This window comes from Gobio gobio (genome assembly GCF_949357685.1).
Source record: "Gobio gobio genome assembly, chromosome: 13".
NCBI lineage: Eukaryota > Metazoa > Chordata > Actinopteri > Cypriniformes > Gobionidae > Gobio > Gobio gobio.
Window position 1 is genome coordinate 7,531,237 of NC_137106.1, and position 22,500 is coordinate 7,553,736.

At 38.1% G+C, this 22,500-nt stretch overlaps 1 protein-coding gene across 3 annotated transcripts in view; it reads right to left on the minus strand.

Moving 5' to 3' along the window:
- mocs1 (molybdenum cofactor synthesis 1) overlaps positions 1–22,500 on the minus strand; it is a 42,146-nt gene that overhangs the window by 12,014 nt on the left and 7,632 nt on the right. For all 3 annotated transcript variants that reach the window (XR_013817715.1, XM_079832469.1, XM_079832470.1), the window contains exons 2-9: positions 21,180–21,315; positions 10,062–10,229; positions 4,894–5,058; positions 3,445–3,506; positions 2,990–3,101; positions 1,688–1,800; positions 1,299–1,409; positions 1,083–1,203 (exon numbers count right to left, since the gene is read on the minus strand). Coding sequence is in view for 2 of the 3 variants with exons in the window: in XM_079832469.1 (XP_079688595.1) it covers positions 1,083–1,203; positions 1,299–1,409; positions 1,688–1,800; positions 2,990–3,101; positions 3,445–3,506; positions 4,894–5,058; positions 10,062–10,229; positions 21,180–21,315 (988 nt within the window). In the remaining variant the exon portion in view is untranslated. The remainder of the gene's footprint in view (positions 1–1,082; positions 1,204–1,298; positions 1,410–1,687; positions 1,801–2,989; positions 3,102–3,444; positions 3,507–4,893; positions 5,059–10,061; positions 10,230–21,179; positions 21,316–22,500) is intronic.

Consider the following 22,500-nt stretch of genomic DNA (forward strand, 5'->3'; position numbering starts at 1 on the left):
TACTCCACTACTATAGTTCAATTGAAGGAGAACAAGTGAGTGAATTCAGACACTTGTTACTGAGGTGCAATGTGGGATTGATTGAGTGCACTTATTAACTTCCACTATGGTTTCAGACACCACTACAAATGGCTGTCCCCTCAAATAATGCCCTATTTGAGGGTATAGGGGGCGATTTCGGATTCAGCCTGAGTGTCCTGGAAGAGCTGCCGCTTTTGCATAGTTTGTGCTCTTAGCAAGCTGACAGCTCCAGTAGTAATTAAAGATGCATCTTGAACTCTGCCATGGAAACTAGCATGTATAAACCTTAATTAAACAATGTAACGATCAACTAAAAAGGAATTTATATCTGTACACTGCAAAAAATGCTTTTCTTACTTAGTATTTTTGTCTTGTTTTCAGTCCAAATATCTAAAAAAATCTTACATTAAGAAGCATTTACTAGACAAGCAGAAGTTTGTCTTGTTTTGGGGGAAAATAACTCAAATTTTTTTGCATAAAATAATCAAAATAATCTGCCAATGGGGTAAGCAAAATAATCTTGTTTTTTGTTTGAATTAAGATTTTTTTTTTTGCTTACCCCATTGGCAGATTATTTTGCTAATTTTAAGCAAAAACTCCCTTAATTTTGAGTTCTTTCCCCCAAAAACAAGACAATAATTTTTATTTGGCTAGTAAATGCTTCTTGTTTTGAGAATTTTTAGATATTTGGACTGAAAACAAGACAAAAATACTAAGTAAGAAAAGCATTTTTTGCAGTGTGATATTATGTGGCTAACCAGCAGTTTGGAAAATGTATGGATGATTTATTCAGCTGTGGCGCCATCTTCTGGTCAGATGTGGGAATTAATTTGACTCATGGTGCATTATGGGTATTCTCTAGTCATTGAGCGTACATTGGTTGTACACTCGTTATTGCATTGTGGGATTGAATGAGTGCACTTGATAACATCCACTATGGTTTCAGACACCACTACAGTACCGGTCCCCACAATTAGTGCCTTATTTAAGCGTATAGGGGGGGGCGGTTTTGGACACAGCCTCTCTGTATGTGTGTGTGTGTGTGTGTGTGTCTTCTTTACCTGCATGTTGTTTCTTCTTCCTCCCGACTGATGCCCCTATGATGTGCAGTATTTCCTCTTCAGGTGCTCCGGAGCGCAGAAAATCCCTCAAAGACACCTCTGAATTCCCAAACAAACAAACCTAATAGCATGCAAAGACACGTATATAAAACAACACTGAGTAGACCGATGAGAAGCATATGGGTGTGTAAGGAACATCAAACACACAACATGTACCTTAAGGTTGCCATCGGCTGTGATGCGCAGGCGGTTACAGGAACCACAGAAATGGTCCGACATGGAGGTAATGAAGCCCATCTGGCCTCGAAATCCTGGTACTCGAAACGCCTGTGAGTGCACAATACACACACGAGGGCTTATCCGCTGATACTTCATGATTCAAGATTACAAAAGGAATGTTTCTGCTTTTTGGCCTATTAATAACATGAGAAAGTTACAAGACCAACAGATAATAACTGCACAGTAACGCTGCAAAAACTTAATGGCAAACTGACCCTCAGCAATGAGCCAAAACAAAAATATTTTCACATTCGCTCCAATGAGAATTGAACATTGAGAACGATTCATGGCCAGTGATTTATTTCGCAGTCTGGAGCTGGGCTGACCTTGGCTGTGTCGGTTTCCTCTCCAGGCACAGGTTCCAGATTGGGCCATTTTTGCTTTATACAGTCCAGCATTTCCTGAAAGCTCACCATCATCTTGAAGTTCCACCTGTTGCCTACACATACAGCCAAAATGAAAATAGTTGCTTAAACAACATTCAACTGCTTTACTTTTTTAATGTAGAAATGGTTTCTCCAAACATGGATTAAATGGCAGATTATGTTCATTAAGATTTTGATCATTTCTTTTCTGGTGAAAGACATAAATGAAGGAGAGAGTCAAATTATTGAATGTCATGGATGTGTATTAATGGAGTAATCCACTGTTTTGTAGAGGAGGGTCAAAATGACAATGAACATAATCTGCCATTTAATCCATGTTTGGAGAAACCATTTCTACATTAAACAGTGGATTACTTTGTGAAAAATATACATCTATAACATTCAATATTTTGACTTTCATCACTATTTATGTTCAGGAAAAAAATATGAACAAAATAAAACATTTTAGCCAGGGAAGTTTCCTAAATTTGCTTGGTTGATATGAAATGACCCTGTATTTTTTTTTAAAGCCCACCCTTGTGAAGAGATATTAATATTTAACTTAAACTTGGAGTGTTTCACTACAACTGCAACTACAAAACAAGAAAGAAAATGAATCGAAAATGTCACAGTTTGATGATATTTCCCCCCCCAGTGCTTATCTCAACCTTTCTAAACCATACAACAAAAATACAATAGTTCAAAACAAGTTTGTTGCTGAAATTAGAGTCTATGTAGTCATTCCTGGTTTCACTTTGTGTGGAGTGAGATTAGAGGAGTCATTGTTTGCACATCTCACAAACGCTGAATTGATCACAGTATCTAATCAGTTTGCTATTGGAGTGATTGCTGTATAATTGACCCTCAGGGCAACAACCTCAAACACTGACAGCATAACAGCTTCTGCTACTGACTCCAGAGAATCAATCTCTTCCTGGCACACAAAGACAAATCTAACGAATTTGTCTCAAATCTCTTCATTGTCATTGTCATCCAGTAAGAGCAGTTGAAACTTGTTGTTTGTACACATTGTTGAAGCAATTTAGTATTGAAAGAATATGAGTTAAATGGTTCTTGACCAGAATGTGAACTGTGTTACATGTGTTATGAGTCTCACTGACCCTGGAAAGAGAATAATCTGCACTACTAATACGATTAGAGAACTGGGGCAGAAACTGCGACCTTTACAACAGTGCCAATTATACTACAACCTGTAACAAGTGTACAATGTAGATTCTCTCTGTGACTTTAACATAATCTTACCATCAAAAGGCATGTACTCAATGAATCTCACATCCAATGGTTTCCTCTCGGTCAGTGACACAAAGTCAATCAACTCGTCTTCATTCAGACCTCTCATGACCACACAGTTCACCTGAGAACAGAGTTATATAGTTATATATTAGTTTTTTATTTTTCCATACTATGGAAGTCAATAGGGTCCATCAAATATTCTTCAAAATATCTTCTTCTGTGTTCAGCAGAATAAAGAAATTCATACAGGGTGAGCAAATGATGACAGAATTTTTGGGTGAACTATCCCTTTAAGAAAATGAATATTAACAACAAACTGTTTGGGTGTAGTTAGAAATGTAGTTAATAAACACTGAAGTCCAGAATTTGGTTACTTTTGAAAATAAGTTTCTGAAGCTATAACCTTCTTAAACATGGATCATTTCATACAATTAAAAGGGATTACAAAATCATTACTACATTACCTTGACTGGATCGTAGCCCATTTCAATAGCCTTTTCAATGCCTTCCATCACTTTATGAAAGCCTACAAGTGGTAACAATATTGAGCATCAATTAGAAAGTATTGTAGGCATATTCAAGGCAAGACCATTTACAAATATGTGACAGCTAAATCCATATATTTCAATGTATTTTCTAGTAAGAATAGGCAGTCCAATAGTCTCTGGAATGGTTGCTTGCATCTTACCATAGTTGTGTCAGTTAGTTGTCACAATACTGCTATTATACAGCTTAACCATTCATTAATAAACCAAGTATTTAAAACATCAAATACCCCTCAAAGGCTGACAAAAAGTTTCACTGGACAGCTTCTGATTAGAACATGTTCATTTAGCCAAGACGAACATTTTGACCCAATAATGTAAGACTTAAATTGGGCTAGAGAGTTATGGAAGAAACCCTACTGATGGAAGTTACACTTTTGTTCTTCCGCAATGTTTTTGTGATTCTGAAATGAGAACATGGAGCTCTTACACTGACTGTACATCTTCATAATCCTTTTGTAAAATGAAAATTAGCCCATGATTTACTCACCCTCAAGCCATCTTAGGTGTACATGACATTCTTGTTTCAGACAAATACAATCAGAGTTAAATTACAAAATGTCCTGGCTCTTCCAAGCTTTATAATGCCAGTGAATGAGGTCCATTGAGCACTAAAAACCACATCCCTCCATAATAAATGTTCTCCACACGGCTCCGGGGATTAATAAAGGCCTTCTGAAGCGAATCCATATCCATCTTACGCCAGACTGCCTTTGTATTCAACTCACGCAGAAATTGTAACGCCTACACTTCGTTCTAGTGATTCGTCGAGTCAGTTATGCTTTTTTGTAAGTTGAATACAGTAGGTGTTCTGGCGGAAGCTAGATATTTTACTTTATAAAGTTTTAAATGTGTATATTTTTCTTACACAAATGCATCACTTCGCTTCAGAAGGCCTTTATTAACGCCCCTGGAGCCATGTGGAGTATGTTTATGATGGATGGATGTGCTTTTTTGAGCTTCAAACTCATTGCCCCTGTTCACTGCCATTATAAAGCTCGGAAGCATCAGGATATTTATTAATATAACTCTGGCTGTGTTCATCAGAATGTCATATACACCTAGGATGGCTTGAGGGAGAGTAAATCATGGGGTAATTTTCATTTTAAAGTGAACTAATCCTTTAATTATTTTCTATGTTTGCGATCAACAATGAAGCTAAACTGCTCTCTATGATCTGCCTTTGTGCTGCAAGACATTCACCTTCAATGGTCTGCCTTCCTTCAATCAGGACACCTCATGCTGTCTATCTGCACCTATCTGCATATTTCCTGAAGGAGTACAAACTCTGTGTTCTCTGTGCTCTGGAGCTTGGTGTTTGTATGCATATATTTCTTTAATCAGTGACTGATCAACAGCAACTTGCACCTTTTCGTCTGGCGATGAACTCAAATTTGGCAGGGACCAGGGTGTCTAGGCTGATGTTGAGTAGATCCACTCCAGCTTTCTTCAAACCGGGCAACAGCCGGCTCAGATTCATGCCATTTGTGGTGACTGCAATGGTCTTCAGACCCTCCAACTTCCTCAACTCCGCTTTCAGAAAGAAAAAGACAGAAACGGTCAACTATTCAAAGTTTAAATAGCGTTTCGGGCAGCAACATCGCCTTGTCATGCTTGTTTTTCAGCATATTAGCCAATAAGCACGAAACATGCAGTACGTGGTCCGTGTAGCTTTGGATAATTTATTTATTTGATTGTTTTTGTCTTCAAAATGGGAAGACGAAGAAACCGTTCATTTATCGAATATATGACCCTTCTCATGAACTAACTAATCTCATGTCGTTTTTTATATTTTTATTTCTGTATTCACACTTTCGCTTTCGGATTTGTAAGCTCTCTGATCACCGTTAACATTTTGTTCAGATAAAAAAAATCCCTATAGATGTTGTCTTTATTATATTTTTGTTACATTTTTATGGTAATTATGTAACTACTGTTTTAACAGGTTACTAAATAAATCACAAAAATGATTCATTATACAGTGAACATTTTAATGTCTTTAAAATGGGGTTTCTGCCACATTAGGGGTGTAACGGTACATGTATTGGTATTTTACATAGTTTACATGTTTGCATACAATGAGTTATTTGAGTGTTGATTATTATACCTAAAAATAAATAGCAACTGAATTTAGGCTAATAGTTTGGGCTCTGTTGTTAACCTTTAATATGAATGTGCAAGTAAGGGCTCCCTATATAGTTTAAACTTTTAGTTATAATTTAATTCATTCAAGGACAGTAAAGCACGGTTCAATAAAAATAAATGAAAAGCAATTTTGTAAAACTGCTGTACCGAACTGTGACTTCAAAGAGGTACGTACCGAACCGCCAGTTTTGTGTACCGTTACACCCCTACTACGCATATCAGGATACTTAAAGGGTAACCTCAGTGATTTAGCATTAAGCTTTGTATTTAAACTGGGTCATTTATGTAGTAGAAATGTGAAATTATTTTTGAATTTGGTGCCTTCTAGACTGAGAAAAGACAGAAAATGTATTTTTGTCTCATGTGGATGAAAGACAACAACTCCCAGAATGCACTTGCTTCGCTGCCCTACGAGGCCACTCTGTACACCGTTGTTTTGATCTTCATAGTAATACAATAACTTCGTTCAGTTAGAGAATAAACACTACAATTAAAAACTGAACGCGTGTTTTCAATAAAGTGTGAGTGAGCCGAACGAAAGTCACGTCACGGACGCAGCAGGAGTCAGATTTCATTCATCACGAAGAGCTGAGCAGAGCTGAGGTAACGTTAAGCGCCAGTTTGGCATGTTTTCAGATCGCATATGGAAGCTAAACTATCACAGGAATTCATAAAAAGTTGAAACACTCACGTTACTCTGTATCGCTCCGTTATTATGATTGTCCGTGCGGCCGTCTGTCTTAACGTTACATTCTGTGCGTGAGATCTCTCCCCTATGGGCGGGTTGATAACATGCGGAACAGCTCCTTCTAGTGGCTGTAGTCTTTGCCTCTGGCCAAAAAATCCTCCAATGACGCAAAATAACGATATTTGCGTCATCGGAGGAATTTTTCCAGAAATAAAATGCATAATTCTCTCGTCTCAGGGGGATATGAGGGGGGAAAGTACCATAATTTGAATATACTACCGGGTTTCTTTGTACTGATACAAAGCCTAATGCTAAACCACTGAAGTGACCCTTTAATATAAGAAAAAAAATGGAGCAGTCTGATCCAGCCCACAAGGTTTATTTAAACATTGTCCAATAGTAAAATGTTGAGGACAAAATAAACATTTAAATCTCCTAAAATAGAGAAGTCTGGTGTCCAATACAATGCTCCTCCACGCGAGATTTCTTTGGAACATACACGGCAAATAGCTAATTTTTCATTGTTTCTCGAAACGTCACAGTAATTCCACACCGGCGATGACATGACTGTGGCGCCCTACGCGTCATGGGCCGACGAGAGCTCACCGGACGCCGCCTGAACCGCTGCGCTTTCCAGGGTGTGGGTCACCTCTCTCGGGGCGAACTCATTCCAGGGCGCCCTGCCCTTCACAAAGAGAAGAGAACTCTTCCCGAGGCTCTCGCCAGCTTCTCCAGGATCGTTTGTGTTACCGCACTGGATGCCACTACGGAGTTCGCCCATCCCTTAGGTCCGACTGACCCATGTTCAACTGCTGTTCACATGGAACCCTTCTCCACTTCGGCCTTCAAAGCTCTGGCCGATCGATCGGAGCATCCCTAGTATTCGATCTCTACATGGTTGTTCAACCAAACATCAAACCGTGCCGTCATGAGTTGTTCCTCAGTTTCGCACAACAGAATAAGTCATCCGCTGCTACAGATGTACTGATTCTTAAAGTGTTTACTGCAGCTACATTTCATCTCGTCAAACAACCAGACTAATGGCTTGACACAAACCGTATCGGGGCAGAGCCTTTCTTTTCTGTGTAGGTTCACTAATGCTAACTACATGTGCTTAAGTGTTTATTTCAGAAATATGAATGTACCTCACATCTGCTCCCACATTACCCATTAGTCTACTTGTTTGGCATACCACCCGTTTTATTTAGCTGGCCAGCTCTCAAAATCTTTGGCAAAAGATGCATGACGCACTAGACAATGCATTTACATTGTTGTGAAGTGCTGACTAGTATCTTTTTGAGTTTTAAAAAAGGGGATGTAGTTGTAATAAACACTTAAAAAGGGTCAAAAACACATGTTTTGAGATGTTAACAGATATTTACAGGTTGCACGTCAATGATAACAACAATAATACTCATTATGTTTATTAATAAGGAAAAGGTGGTTATTCTTGTTGTTTTTCTGAACTATTCAGTTCTTTCAGTTTAAAAAGCAAAGCAGAACTAACGTCACAGAAAGTGAAAGTGCGTTCATTTGAAGTGGTGATGAGTTTCCCCGTATCATTCCAGAGAATAAACTCATTTAATCAAATCCCTGCACTGTTTTACACATAAGATCACATTACAGCGTAGAATTAAAATGTGACAAGACCGGTCCGGCGCGGTTTGTTCACGTCTGCCTCTTCAGCGTTTGGACATATAAGTGTATGTAGCTCAAAAGTACTGTTTGCATTTTCTCCATGATAAGGTAACCAACCTTATGGAAAATATGACTGTAACTATTAGGGATGCAACAATACAGTTAGTCCACGGTTCTATACATACCTCAGTTTTTAACCACGGTTTTCGGTTCGGTTCGGTTCTGATGGCTTGTCACATCAGTTTTTTTGCTATTCTATTTTTAAGTGACAGGAACAGCAAGAGGTTAAGGAGAAAAAATACTTTTTTATTGCAATACTCTTTCTTTATTTTACTTAAAAGAATTGAAAAACATTACTTAAACTTAAAACTTTAGGCTACTTAAAAAAAAAACACTTGTACACATTCCTAGTGTATTGTATAATATAAAATAAATATATATAAAGATTAACACTGGCAGCTCAGAGCTGTACAGCAGCATTTAAGTATGACATTGAATGAATAAATGTAAAAATAAAACACTACATAGACTTCACTATAAAATATACATTGATTCTTAGCTACTGTAATAATTTTTCAGTCAAGAGCAGTGAGTGATTTTCTCTTTGTCTTTTGTTATTAACATTAAAGAAATAGTTATCGAATAGTTATAATAGTTATATTGTCATCGAGAAATGAATACAGGTTTGAAACAATATTAGAGTGAGTAAAAAATGACAATTTTAGAGGTGAACTGTCCCTTTAAGGACTGCGTGTTCACTAGGCTGCTACTGTCAATTTAAGAACTCTACACATCTAATATACAGACACACGATTAAAAAAAAAAAAAAAAAACGCAATTCACAAGCGCGTATTGAACCGTGAATGCCGTACAGAACGGTTCAATATTATATTGAGAATTGTGGCATCCTAGTAACTAATATATATATATATATATATATATATATTTGTAATAACAGGTGGAGCGCGCATGAGAGCGGTTTCTGCAAGGAATGCCGCGATGAGTTTAACAACACTGGCAACACGGATCACAGTTCATATCCAGACCGGAGCAAGCGTTTACAATTTTTTAAGGACATAATTCATATACTCTCCTGCTCCAAAAGCATGAACCAGCACATATTTCATCATGTGTTCTTCAAATTAAATAAGGACACTTGACACTGATACAACGGTATGTCTGATCATGAACGCTATGACGATGGATTACTCTGATACACAGATGACGATGTAGACCAAAAATTAAAAGGCAAAAAAGTAACCATGCCTTTATTCTTTATTTGCCCAATTCTGTTGTGTTTGTTTGTTTTATTCTCTGCTCATATTTTAATATTCATTTATGTAATGATAATGAGTGTGTTGTAGGTCTGTTTTATTGGTTGTTTTCTCCCTTCTTCCCATCATACACTCCCAATTTTCCACATATATCCACGCCCATTTTTTTTTGTCTTTTTCAACTCTGAGATGTGAACGACCAAGCTAAAACAGGGGGGTTTCATGACACTTTACGAGTCAGCACAACTGTAGCAGCAGATGACTATTATTCTGTTGTGCAAAACTGAGGAACAACTGATGACGGCATGGTTTGATGTTTGGTTGATCAATCAGTGGAAAGTTTCTTTCCCGCCCATGTAGAGTTTGAATACTCAAGCTGTTTATCTATTATGGTTTTACTGTGTTTCTATTTGGCGAATTAGAACAAAGTGATGAAAACAAAAGTAAAAATATGAAAAAAAACCACGAGATTAGTTTATGTTCATGAGAAGGGAAAAAAGACAAAAACGAAAAATTAGCCGAAGGTACATGATCAAGTGCTAGTCTCACCGTAATATTGACTTAAAATGACAAGCAGTGAAATGACCTGACCACAGAAAATAACTCTTTAATTCTACATTTAGTAATTAAAATATCCACTGTACATTAAACGTATGAACTGATTGTCCTTTCGTAATTGCAGACATTCCGACATGCAACATAAGATGCAAATTTCGAGATGTCTCTATATCACTACTGTGTTATGATTCAAAGTTAGCATTTACAAAACTAACAAAAGGTGTAAAAAGTACCTATTATATGCAGAACATCTGGGCGAATGAGAGGTTCTCCTCCAGTCAGCCGTATCTTGCTCACCCCCTCCAGAACGAAGAGTCGGGCTAACGTCAGCAACTCCTCTGTTGTTAGCAGCTGAGAGCGAGGGCTGAGCTTTACCCCTTCTTGTGGCATACAGTACTGACCTGAGAAATAGAGACACTAATCATTATGGATTCTTAACCCTTGTCTTGAAGGGACAGTATGTAAGTTTCGCCACTAGAGGTCACTTATACAAAACAATAACAAAGATTATTATGAGCTTGATGATGCCGTGAAGGAGCGTGAAATCATGCGAGTTGTCGTCGTTACCTCCACCGCCGGTGGAAATCGGGACTCAGGCAGAAATCATGTTCATGGATCGAAGTTTAATTAACGTTACATCTGATCACTTAAATTCAAATTTTTTTTGCATGAAAATATATTTTTAATCAATATTTATGAGAATTGTATTTCAATTTATCATTAGATTACATTTATTAGAACATTTAATATGAGAATTACCAGTATGAACTCCATTGACATCAATGGATTAATTAATTTGAAACTTATAACTCGTGACTGCTCAAAACAGTCTACATTTATGAAACCTACATATACTTATCCTAACAAAACAACACTAAAAACAGCATCAATATTACACTGAAATGTTTTTGAAAACAAAATATATTACATTTTACTTACATAAACTTTTACTATCATATGAAAAATATAATGATAAGCAGCTGGAATGTCCTTTTCATGCTGCAAAGGTTCATCAATAGTAACTCAGAGAAGTGAAATGTGGACTTTTTCCTTTTCCAAACCCTCAACTTTCTTTTTTTCAAATTAAGACTATCTGGTCTATGAACACATTAAGACATTAATCTGGTTAATTTCAGAATTATTGTGTGCTTGCACAAGCATATTTATAAACAAAATGCAGAAGGAATAGAAGAAGTGGAAAGGAAAAAATGTGTGTGTGAGTGTAGGAAAGAGGATGAATGCCTTTTACAGTCCCTCCAGAAAAACGCGATTATGCGATCGCGTGATTTAACGCATAAGTCCGCATATTCATGCGGGGGCCGCATTTTTGCCGCATAAATTGCCTATTTCCGCGTGCAAAATATGCGGGGCTATCATGATTTCATAATCCCCGCATTTTCGTTGCAAAAAAAGTCATATATATTAGCAGAAAGTTGAAAAATTTTCGTTTACTTCACACAAGAGCCGCCATTTCCGCCTATTGCCATGGGAACGTTTTGAAGTGACGTGATTACCCGACGCGAACGTCATCGAAAAGCTTCAAACCCCGTGGAGAAACCATAGATACCGGTGAAACCATGATGAAGCACAAACTCCCATTGGCCAACAAAAATAACAGCAAAAGAGCAAAGCAGTTTCCCTGTGTGCTGACTGATTTCAAAACACAGCTTTGAAGCGTTATGAATCAATGAGTCGATTCAGCGGTTTGAAGCGTTATGAATCAATGAGTTGATTCAGCGGTTTGAAGCGTTATGAATCAATGAGTCGATTCAGCGGTTTGAAGCGTTATGAATCAATGAGTTGATTCAGCGGTTTGAAGCGTTATGAATCAATGAGTCGATTCAGCGGGTTGGATCGCCAAAGTCACGTATTTCAGCAGTTTGACACGCGATCCGAATCATGAATCGACTCGATGATTCATAGCATCATGATGCTGTGTTTTGAAATCAGTCATCACTATATAAGTCGTTATTTAGGTTTTTTTGCACACAATAACTATTATCGTCGCTTCATAAAGTTATTGTAGAACCACTGTAATGAGATGGACTTTGTAACGACGTCTTTAGTAGGCTACCTTTTATGGGTCTTGAGAGTGTACATTGTGCCAATGGAGGCCTTTCTGAGCCATCGGAATTCAACTAAAATATCTTAATTTGTGTCCAACAACATAAAGGGAAGTCATTAATGACAGAATTTTCATTTTTAGGTGAACTAACCCTTTAAGAGATTGCACTTTGTGCATTGGAAGCACTCAAATGTCTGTTTTGTATAGCGACATCTGTAAAACAGGAAGTTATTTATTAATTTTTTCAGAAGTTGTAGCATATTCCTTTTGTAAAGCTACAGAACTTGATTGACTAAATGTTTTGTAAATTTGAGCCATTATTAAGGTCTTCAATAAAACAAGATGAGAACTTAAATATTCCAGCACTTTCTGTGATGTAGTGCTTTTTTTCTCTTTCTCATCAAACCGCAGTTTTTGCAAGTTCCCGCAATTTTATCGCATAAAATTGCATAAATATCCCGCATTTTTCATCGCATTTTTTAAGAAAACGTGCCGCATAATCAAGGATTTTTGCCCGCAACAATCACAAAAAAAGCCGCATTTTTCTGGAAGGACTGCTTTTACAGAAGTCATTTGAGACAAATCTAACGGAGATGTAAAAAACGAATTCAGTTCACTTTCAGGATCAAAACAGACCCAAATGCAAAAGGTGTAACAATTTAGTTTAAATGGTTCTATCACTTTTTGTTTTGTTTTTTTTAATCTGAAAAAAATTAATGATGTGTCTTTTGACTGTCCTTTAATGGCCCTTTTTACCAGATGTGAAGTTTCTGATGTCCCCAGAGTGTGTATGGGAAGTTTTATCTCAAAATACCCCACAGATCATGTTTTATAGCTTGTTAAAATTGTCACTTTTTTGAGGGGGAACATTTTTGTGTGTATCCCTTTAAATGCAAATGAGCTGCTGTTCCCGGCCCCCTTTCAGGAAGAGAGCGGAGCTTCAAGAGCTCGTGTTAGCAGCTCCGATTACCTCTGAAATTACGCATTGAAAATGTCCGAAACTGTTCAGCCATACCTGTTCAATCTTCATACAGCATATGTGTTCATGCGACGAACAACCATATTAGTCCAAAAAAACAAAAATTGAGATAACCATGTGACTTGAATGTATGTGTGCCACTTTGTATACAGAATCACTCTGGGGGGTGTTCGCGCGACCAAAACTCTGTATTTTAAAATTTAAAATAGTCTCACGCGGAAAAAACGTTTATGTCCACTAACGAAAAATGGAGACGCCGGCTGCTTTCATGTCCGCTGCGGACATTAATAGGCAAAACCTCGGCAAAAAAAGGAGAGCGAACGTGAATGAATGGAAGGACAGAGCAAGGAAGTATTTGAGGAATGCTGGGAAACCCTATGTGAACCGGAGAGGAGAGCAAAAACAAGGAAAAAGTCCACCAAAAGAGGTGAGTGAAAACCCGTATACAAAGTATCTAACGTTACCTAAAGTTAGCGGTTACAGTCAGAGGGGCGTGTAGGCTCTGTCTACTACAGTTCATATAGCTCACTCTGTTTAAAGGATCATTTCATGAATGGGTCGAAATGAAAGCTGAGAAAATTAGGATTCAGGGGACGTTTTAAACATGTCTGTACTCCTTATAACCACGGAGAAATGAATCGAAACGCTTTAGGTGCGTCTCTAACACCAGCTCAGCTGCGTCATTCATAGATTGTGTTATACGTAACGTTACTGCTGGCAGAATTGTATACATAAACAAACATAATATGTAAATATTATTATGTAAATTCATCCCCAATCTTTAAGATGTTTAGAGTAGAATTTGATTGCTTTATGTCTTCACTGAAATTGGTAAAAAAAATAAAATAAAAAGTCATTGACGTGTTTAAAATATTTTGATATAGGCTAATTTTTGTATCCCGTTAACGTTACCATTTAATGCAACACGTTGTTTTGTAATATTGTATGCTATGTTATGTTTGTTACTTGTTATTTAATAAATAATAAAAATAAATTTAAAAAAGGTAATAATAAAAAAAAAAAATGCATTGATTGTGTAAGCTGATATTCTAGCAAGTAACCTTAATAGCTGCTAATAGCTCTAGTTTTTATAGCTAAAAAAAAATAAAAAAAAACGCTAATGTGACTTTGTTTCTGTTAAGGGCAAGGTGTGTAAGGAGACGTGTCCCAGGCAGTGTTCAAGCCTAACAGATGAACGAAAACTCCAGCTCTTCACAGAGTTTTATGCTGTCTCTTATGAGAGGCAGCAGGCTATCATTCTCTCTGGTTTGGAGCAGGTAGGCTAACTTAAGCAATTCATGACCATATCATGTCAACAGTATGCAATGCATTACAATGTAGGCCCATGAAATAACCAGTGAATTGAATACTACTGTATGCCTTCAATTCACTAAGACTGCACATGTGCTTGATCACTGTAAATGTTACATTTTGTGAGGATGGATGAAGGATGACCAGCATCAAGTAGGCCACCAAGTGCATTAAAGACCACAGCGCTTTGATGCTCTAAAAGGCACACACATGGCTTATTCATTCTCCTAACCAAAGCCTACTCACATACTTAATGACCTTAACTTGACAGCATACGACGGCTAGCCTGCTACGCTATGGTAAATTTATTTTTTTTTCTTTTTACTTCTAGCACAAGGTGAGTCGCAGACGACCACATGGGCCTGACACTGAGAATACTAAGAGGAAGTACACCTTCAAGTACAATGTGCAACAAGGAGGCCAAAGACTTGCTGTTTGTAAGCTTACATTTATGTCCGTCTTTCAACTGACCAACAGTCGCCTACAGGCAAGTTTTCTATAGCCTAGCGTTTTCCGTTTAACTTTTCATTACATGCATGATTTTAATTAGATACATTGTCCATAACATATTTATTTAAAGTTACATATCTTTGAAAAGGTTATTCAAGAAAAGTTAGGCAGTCAGTCTGAGGGAACAGAGCAGGTAGCTAAAGTCAGGTCTCCATTAGAGGACTTCAGAGGAAAACATAAGAACAGGTAAGTAAAAAAAAACAAAAAAAACTTCACCTCAGGAAAGATTAATGTGTATTTAAAATGGGTCATTTATGTAGTAGAAATGTAAAATTATTTTTTAATTTGGAGCCTTCTAGACTGAGAAAAGTCAGAAAATTAATTTTTGATTTATGGGGATGAAAGACAACAACTCCCAGAATGCACTGGGACACAGAGACGCACTGGTCTCGTAGGCCATCTCTCACGGAGGAGAATGCACATCAACTGATCACTTGGTTAGCGTTCATGTAAACACTACATTCAGATTCACAAATCGTAATAAATTCAGTTAGATTTGAACAAAAGATGTGCATGTAAACAATGACGATTTTTGCGTCATCGCAGGATTTTTTCCAGACAAAAAATACATAAATCTCTCGTCTCAGGGGGACATGAGGGAGGAAAGCACGGTAATTCGAAAATACTACAGGTTTTCTACTGATACAAAGCTTAATGCTAAATCCTGAAGTATCCCTTTAATGACTGTATGTGAAAAACAAAATCCTATAATTTAATGTCAAAGAAACAATGCAATTTTGCAAAACAGACCAGCATAGTTTATTATATTTCCCGTGTTCATGAGTTGTGTTGTTTATTTTTTATGCCTCATAGCATTCATCCTGCAGTGAGAGAGGGGATAAGAGAGCATATCCTGAGCTTCCCACGCCAACCGAACCACTACTCACGGTTGAAGGGAGATGTGGAGAGGGAGTACCTGAGGCCTGATTTAAACCTGCTCCGCATGTTCCGCCTGTACAAGGAAAACAATCCAGCATCCACTGCAAAGTTCTGGCTCTATAGGGACATCTTCAAGCAGCAGAACCTCAGTTTTGGGCAGCCAAGAAGTGACACTTGTGCGAAATGTGACGCCCTGTTCTCAAAATTAACAGCTGCTACAACAGATGGAGAAAGGTTGAAGATCGCAGCCGAGAGTGAGCTTCACCACCGGAAAGCTGAAAAAGCGTACACACAGTTGCAGGCTGACACAGATTGGGCCAAAGCCAATGATGACTGCCATGTCATTTGTATCGACATGCAGGGGGTAGTGTTCACGCCAAACCTGACACACTCCAACGTGTACTATCAACGGCAGCTGGCCAACTACAACCTCTGTATCCAGGAGATGGGCACTGACGATCCTCCTACAATGTGCCTCTGGCATGAGGGCATCGCTCACAGAGGTTCCATCGAGGTGGCAAGCTGTCTTTTGAAGTGGGCAGAAACATCTTTCGCTCCCCTAGTCCAGGCAAAGGAACGGAAGCTCATCATCTATAGTGACCGATGCTGTGGGCAGAACAACAACTGGCGAGTCCTAAACCTCATGGCCCTGCTCGTATCTAGAAGGTACTTCAGTCAGATAGAGCAGAAGTTCATGGTGTCTGGTCACTCCTTCCTTCCCTGTGACCGTTCATTTGCCACGCTGGACAAGAGGCGTAAGGTGTCCACACTCCACACCCCCAGCGATGTTGCCGAGATGATCCGTGGAGCCAGGCAGCAGCATCCATTTAAAGTAACTGAGATGAAATGTGCGGACTTCAGGCAGCTTCCTGATGCAACATTAAAGCGTCCACCTGGCCTCCTAATCACATCCATGATGTGGTTGAAAGTGACAGGTAAAAAACCGAAGAACTAAACTAAAACTAAACTGGTTTTCTGAGATTAACAGTGTTAGGGATATGTGCGTGAAGGAAGAATCTTTATTGAATTTCTTGTTGAATCATGATTTCAGCTGCTGATCCATGGTGTGTCCACACAAAAGGGAGCCACAGCCTTTACGAGGGATGGAAGACCTGGCTGATCACCAAACAGAGGAAGAATCAACCACCTCCAGCTCCCTTGTTCTCCACCACGTATGCTCGTGCTTACGAGGACCCTCTGCCCGTCAAGAAGGAGAAGCACCGTGACCTTATGAAAATGCTAGCCTACATGCCAGCGGAGGCCCAAGCATTTTATGGGACATTAGAATGTGAAGAGTAGCCTGGTAGGTCATGTGCAGGGTAAGGTGGGGTATATTGTGTATATTGTGTAAAAGTAATCATAAAAGTAGTTGTAGCTTATCTTGTATGCCTTATCTTATGTTGTATAATAGGAATATATAGGTATTTATTTATTTAGTAAATGAATGAATGGGGTGATTATTTATGAAATGTATTATAAAAGTTAAAGGAACAAAAAAGAAGATGTATATGTAAACTAGCATATGGAACTATAGCATGGAATGATGATGATGTATGTATTGTAAATATGTATTGTTTACTGTTATTACTGTTGTTTATTGTTTGTATGTATTGTTTATTGTATGTACGGTTTATTGTTTGTACTGATGTTTATTTTTTGTACTATAAGTAGGCCTATGTATTGTTCATTGTTCGTACCGTATTGTCCGTGTTTTTGTTCTGTGATTTACGTTGGCAAAAAAATAAAAGAAATTGAAAGAAAGAAATGCTTAATATTTTCTTTAAGGTTCTGTTACTGTATTAAAACTAAGATAAAGCAATCAAATCTCCAGTGGCTTAAAATGATAGGATGAATTGGACTTATACTGTTATTCCACATTAACTGGACATATACTGTTCTTCCACATTCCAGAAATGTAAATTACTCTAACTTTTTATTTTTAATATTGATACTAAAAAATATTATCTCATTAGAATTGGGAAGCTTTTGTTGTCTATCTTCAAGTAAAAAAAAAAAAAATACATATAATATTCAGAATCCAAATAAAAAAAATGTATTATTCAAAATTTGCAAATATGGACTTATATGGTTCTTCGTCTCAAGCCCTCATATATTCTCTGGCTCTGTGCGTCTTACAACAGTTCCCAGACGAGTGATTTATAGATTATCATGACAGAATATGCCAATCAATGACTTGATGATAGTTAACTCCACATCAGCTGCATAAATTCATCAACTAACCGTTCAGAAACGTCATGTGTCATTCATCATTGTCTGACTCCGGTTTGAACATAAAAGGTTTAGTTTAATTACGGTTATAACTTATGTTGTCATCTTGCTTTTATGACATGCTATTGCATTTGTGTTATGTACGGTATTGCAATAAAAGTGAAAAGATGGGTGCAACATGACCTCACCCCCTTTGTTGCATGTTCCTGGGGGCGGGGTTTATGTACAAAGTGATGTCACTAACCCGGGAGGAAGCTTGTGTAGTCCCAACCAGCCGTAAGTTGTAGTCCTTAAAAAGAGATTTCTTTAAAAGAAAATATCTCCCTTTGCTTTGAACTTTGAGCGTCGTAACTTTGCAGGTGTTGTTTATGCTCAAACAGCAACATTACACATTAACTGAAGTTAAAAAAGTGAAATCATAATCAAACACCCTTTTAACAAACTTACAGTTTTATCTTCATTAAAAAAAATTAAGTACCTCTTCTATGTATATGATGTATATTATGATGACCTATATGTTTTTATCCACTGATGTCTAAGATGTTCAAAGCGTTTCTAAGGATACTGATTGTTAGAGGGCATCTGTCTGACTCTGAGATGACAAACATGGTTTGTATAACATAATAGCAGCACATTATTAGTTGTTTGATAACAGTCAAACTAAAGGCTAACCTCTTAAACTCTGCGGACCCTGTACTGTATTGTAAATGTCTGTGGAGGAGCTCTGACCTCATATGTGGTACCATTTGAAAGCTTAGAGTCTCTAATTTCTGCAGACATGCATCACTTTGGCATGATGCGTTTTTGTTTTACACAAAGTAACTTATTTACACTAAATTACTCTGTAATTAATGGTATTAATGGTTCAATTTCCGCCTGGATTTGGCATACCCAAATGGAAAAGCTTCCCATACCCACATACAGTGGTCTCTAAATTCAAAATTCTGCAGACAGTTTGGGCTGTTTCCACTATATTCCAGAAAATAGTGGAAAAAAGATTTTTGTCTGTATGCAAGATTTATTCAAATGAATCTAAATGGAGGAATGTTACCTTTTTTATGTTTTTCTCGATTTTCAGAAATCTAGTGGAAACAGCCCATCTGTCTGCAGGGTGCTAGAGCACACAGGGCCTGAGTTACACACTTTCAAAACTGAATTTATAACCAAGAAATAACAAAGTGTCTCTTTTTTGGGGGGGGGGTTAATGTTTTTTTAACATTATTACAGCTTAGACAACATATACTTATATGTTTATCACTTTTAGCAGTGTTTTATGAAACTTCATAGGGTTTCCTGTAAAATGACACCAAAATTGCGTATTTAGGGACCACTGTATGTGGGTATGGGAAGCATTTCCATTTGGGTAGGCCAAATCCAGACGGAAATCCCAAAAATGGTACCAGAGCTTCAGAGGTTAATCATATTAATTACCGTTATGTGTCCGATGCGATGCATAAAACGCATTACCAGTCTGATACATCGACTTGTAGACGAGCCTGTATAATTCACTCTTCCACTTCTGAATCAGGTTCTGGTTGAAAAATATGGCGGAATTAAACCAACATGTCCATTGTGTAGCGTTTAATAAAGTTAAAGGGTAACTTTAGTGATTTAGCATTAGGCTTTGTATCAGTAGAAACCCAGTAGTATATTCAAATTATGGTACTTTCCCCCCACATATCCCCCTGAGACGAGAGAATTATGCATTTTATTTCTGGTAAAAATCTTCTGATGACGCAAATATCGTCATTTTGCGTCATCCGAGGATTTTTTTGGCCAGAGGCAAAGACTACAGCCACTAGAAGGAGCTGTTCCGCATGTTATCAACCCGCCCATAGGGGAGAGATCTCACGCACGGACAATCATAATAACGGACCGATACAGAGTAAAGTGAGTGTTTCAACTTTTTATGAATTCCTGTGATAGTTTAGCTTCCATATGCGATCTGAAAACTTGCCAGACTGGCGCTTAACGTTACCTCAGCTCTTTGTGATGAATGAATCTGACACTTCTGCGTCTGTGCAGTGACTTTCGTTCGGCTCAATCAAATTTAATTGAAATCACGCGTTCAGTTTTTAATTGTAGTGTTTATTCTCTAACTGAACGAAATGATTGTATTACTATGAAGATCAAAACGACGATGTACGGAGTGGCCTCGTAGGGCAGTGAAGCAAGTGCATTCTGGGAGTTGTTGTCTTTCATCCACGAGACAAAAATACATTTTCTGTCTTTTCTCAGTCTAGAAGGCACCAAATTCAAAAATAATTTCACATTTCTACTACATAAATGACCCAGTTTAAATACAAAACTTAATGCTAAATCACTAAGGTTACCCTTTAAGCGAGTGGATCAGGTGTGATTGAGTGGAGGCGGAGACTAATTTGCATATTCATGAAGCTGATGTCTTTTTACAAAGCATACAGTATTTAAAGGGTAACTAAACCCCTGCTTAGAGCTTAACTCCACCCACTGGTAATTTTCAAAAAATGCTGGAAAAGTGGGCAGAGCCCGGCGGACACAGAGGGGACGAACCGAGGGCGGGGCTGAGCGGAGGGCGTGCACCTGAGACCCTCAGGGACGGGTTGTTTGACAGCTGTCTGACTCGCGAGTCGCAAAGATGGAGAATGACTGAAGTGACGCCAGCTTTGCAACAGAGCGGTCATTTCTTCTACCTTCACCTGAAGTGGAGGAGGGTGGATTGTCTGTAACAGACACAAACCCGGAGCCTTATCAATGCGAGCCGCTGGCTCAAACTGCGTTAACTCCCGATGCAGACGATGCTAGTGAAGCAGCCGCGCAAGAGAACTGACCTAATCTATCCGCGTCCGCGGCAACCACTTGCGTGTCAGGGTTTGAAAGCGCGTCTCATGTATGAAAATTATCTGTACACATGACGGGCGGCAATAATATCGCAAGAAAAGCCTGACGTGTACTGACAACTGCATTATTTAACCGTATTTTCTTCAATACAATGTTAAAGCAAGTGTCAAGTGAGTTTCATTCATAATGTTTACTTCATGTAACATGACAGTTCATACTGGAGTGAAGCCGTTCTCATCGTGTGATTGGGGGAAACATTTCTGAGGGCGTGGTGAGCTCGTGCCAGGGGCGCGGATAGAGAGCCGTTAGAGGTACCATCCTACGTCACGATGTACCACAACGTCCAATAGGAAAATTCAACTGCAGTAGCCACCGTTCAACCTTAAGAGGGCAGCACTTTGGCGGTTTTACACGATATTTTATAGAATTAAAACACTTTATACTCAAATGTCAAAACATTTACTCGAATCAATGAACAGCATTAATAAAGCCCCATTATTACAGATCATTAACTAAAAAAAGTTGGTTTAGGGTTTAGTTACCCTTTAAGAGACTTACAGCGGAGGTTGCATTTCTCTGTGACGGAGATGCGAAGGTAATTATGCCTTCGCCCAAAAGAGTCCGTAAGGAACGCAGAGAAAGGCAGGACGTCCTTCAGAACGCGCCTATGACCTGGAACCACAAGCTCTCGGACCTGACAGGAACAACAAACAGAACATGATCAGATCAGCAGAACAAAAGAGTTTTTATTCACAGTTATATTACATAGTACAGTACATGGAGAACACAACTAATCAGGAGAATAAGTGTGGCAGGCATGAAAAGCTCAAGGCCACTAAAATGAGCACAGGAACTTTCTCTTATATTTGATAGCATTTTAAGGTGATGTTCTTCCTATGTATCTGTTCTTAATTTCTGAGCAAATACAATATAGTCGAATTAATTTTGTGTCGAATTTAGTTTTTGTGTGTGTCCCTTCAAATGCAAATGAGCTGCTGCTCCCCGTCCCTTTCCAGAAGAGTGCGGAGCCTTTACAGCTCCTGCTTTGGATACTCCGGTGTCATGAGAAATCCTGTCCCCCTGTGAAATAGTGTCCGCTTAGGACCCAACGTGGTAGCGGTTTTAAATGCCTGATCAAAAGCTGTTATCGCAATGTTTCGTTTAAATAGAAATCGATTCAGAATATAATACAATCATTCATAATACATGGTTCTGGACAAGCTATTGTTTAAAAATAAACTATGAATTCATTGTCATACTAAGTACACACAAAACAACAAGAACCACTCAGAGTACCCTAGCAACCACATAGCAACAACCTAGCAACCACCCTGAGTACCTTAGCAACCGCATAGTAACACCCTAGCAACCACCTCAAGTACTTTTCAAGCTTTCTCAAGCCAACTTCAAAGTTTGTTTACAAACTTTACTCCTCTAGTTTGAAATATGTATTGATTGCTATAATGGGAGCCATAACATGCCTAACATATTGTAAATTACTTCAATTGATAAACTAAGTAATAATACCAATACAAAATCATAACATAGTAATGTACCTAAAAATGTAAATAATAAAGAATAAAAAAAACAATATACAGAACAGGTGAACAAAAATACAACAGGATTTTTTTTTAATTGTATAAACATTAAAGCGGGGCTTTTAAGATGTAGGGTATGTGCAACCGTGGTGTATAAACTAAGCTAAAAGGGTAGCTGTATGCTATGGCAAGGCAAGGCAAGTTTATTTGTATGGCACATTTCATACACAGTGGCAATTCAAAGTGCTTTACACAGAAATTAAGTTAAAATATTCGTAAGTGAATAAAATAAAAATGTATATAGTATAACAGTTATAATAGGAAATATAGCTGCAAGCAGC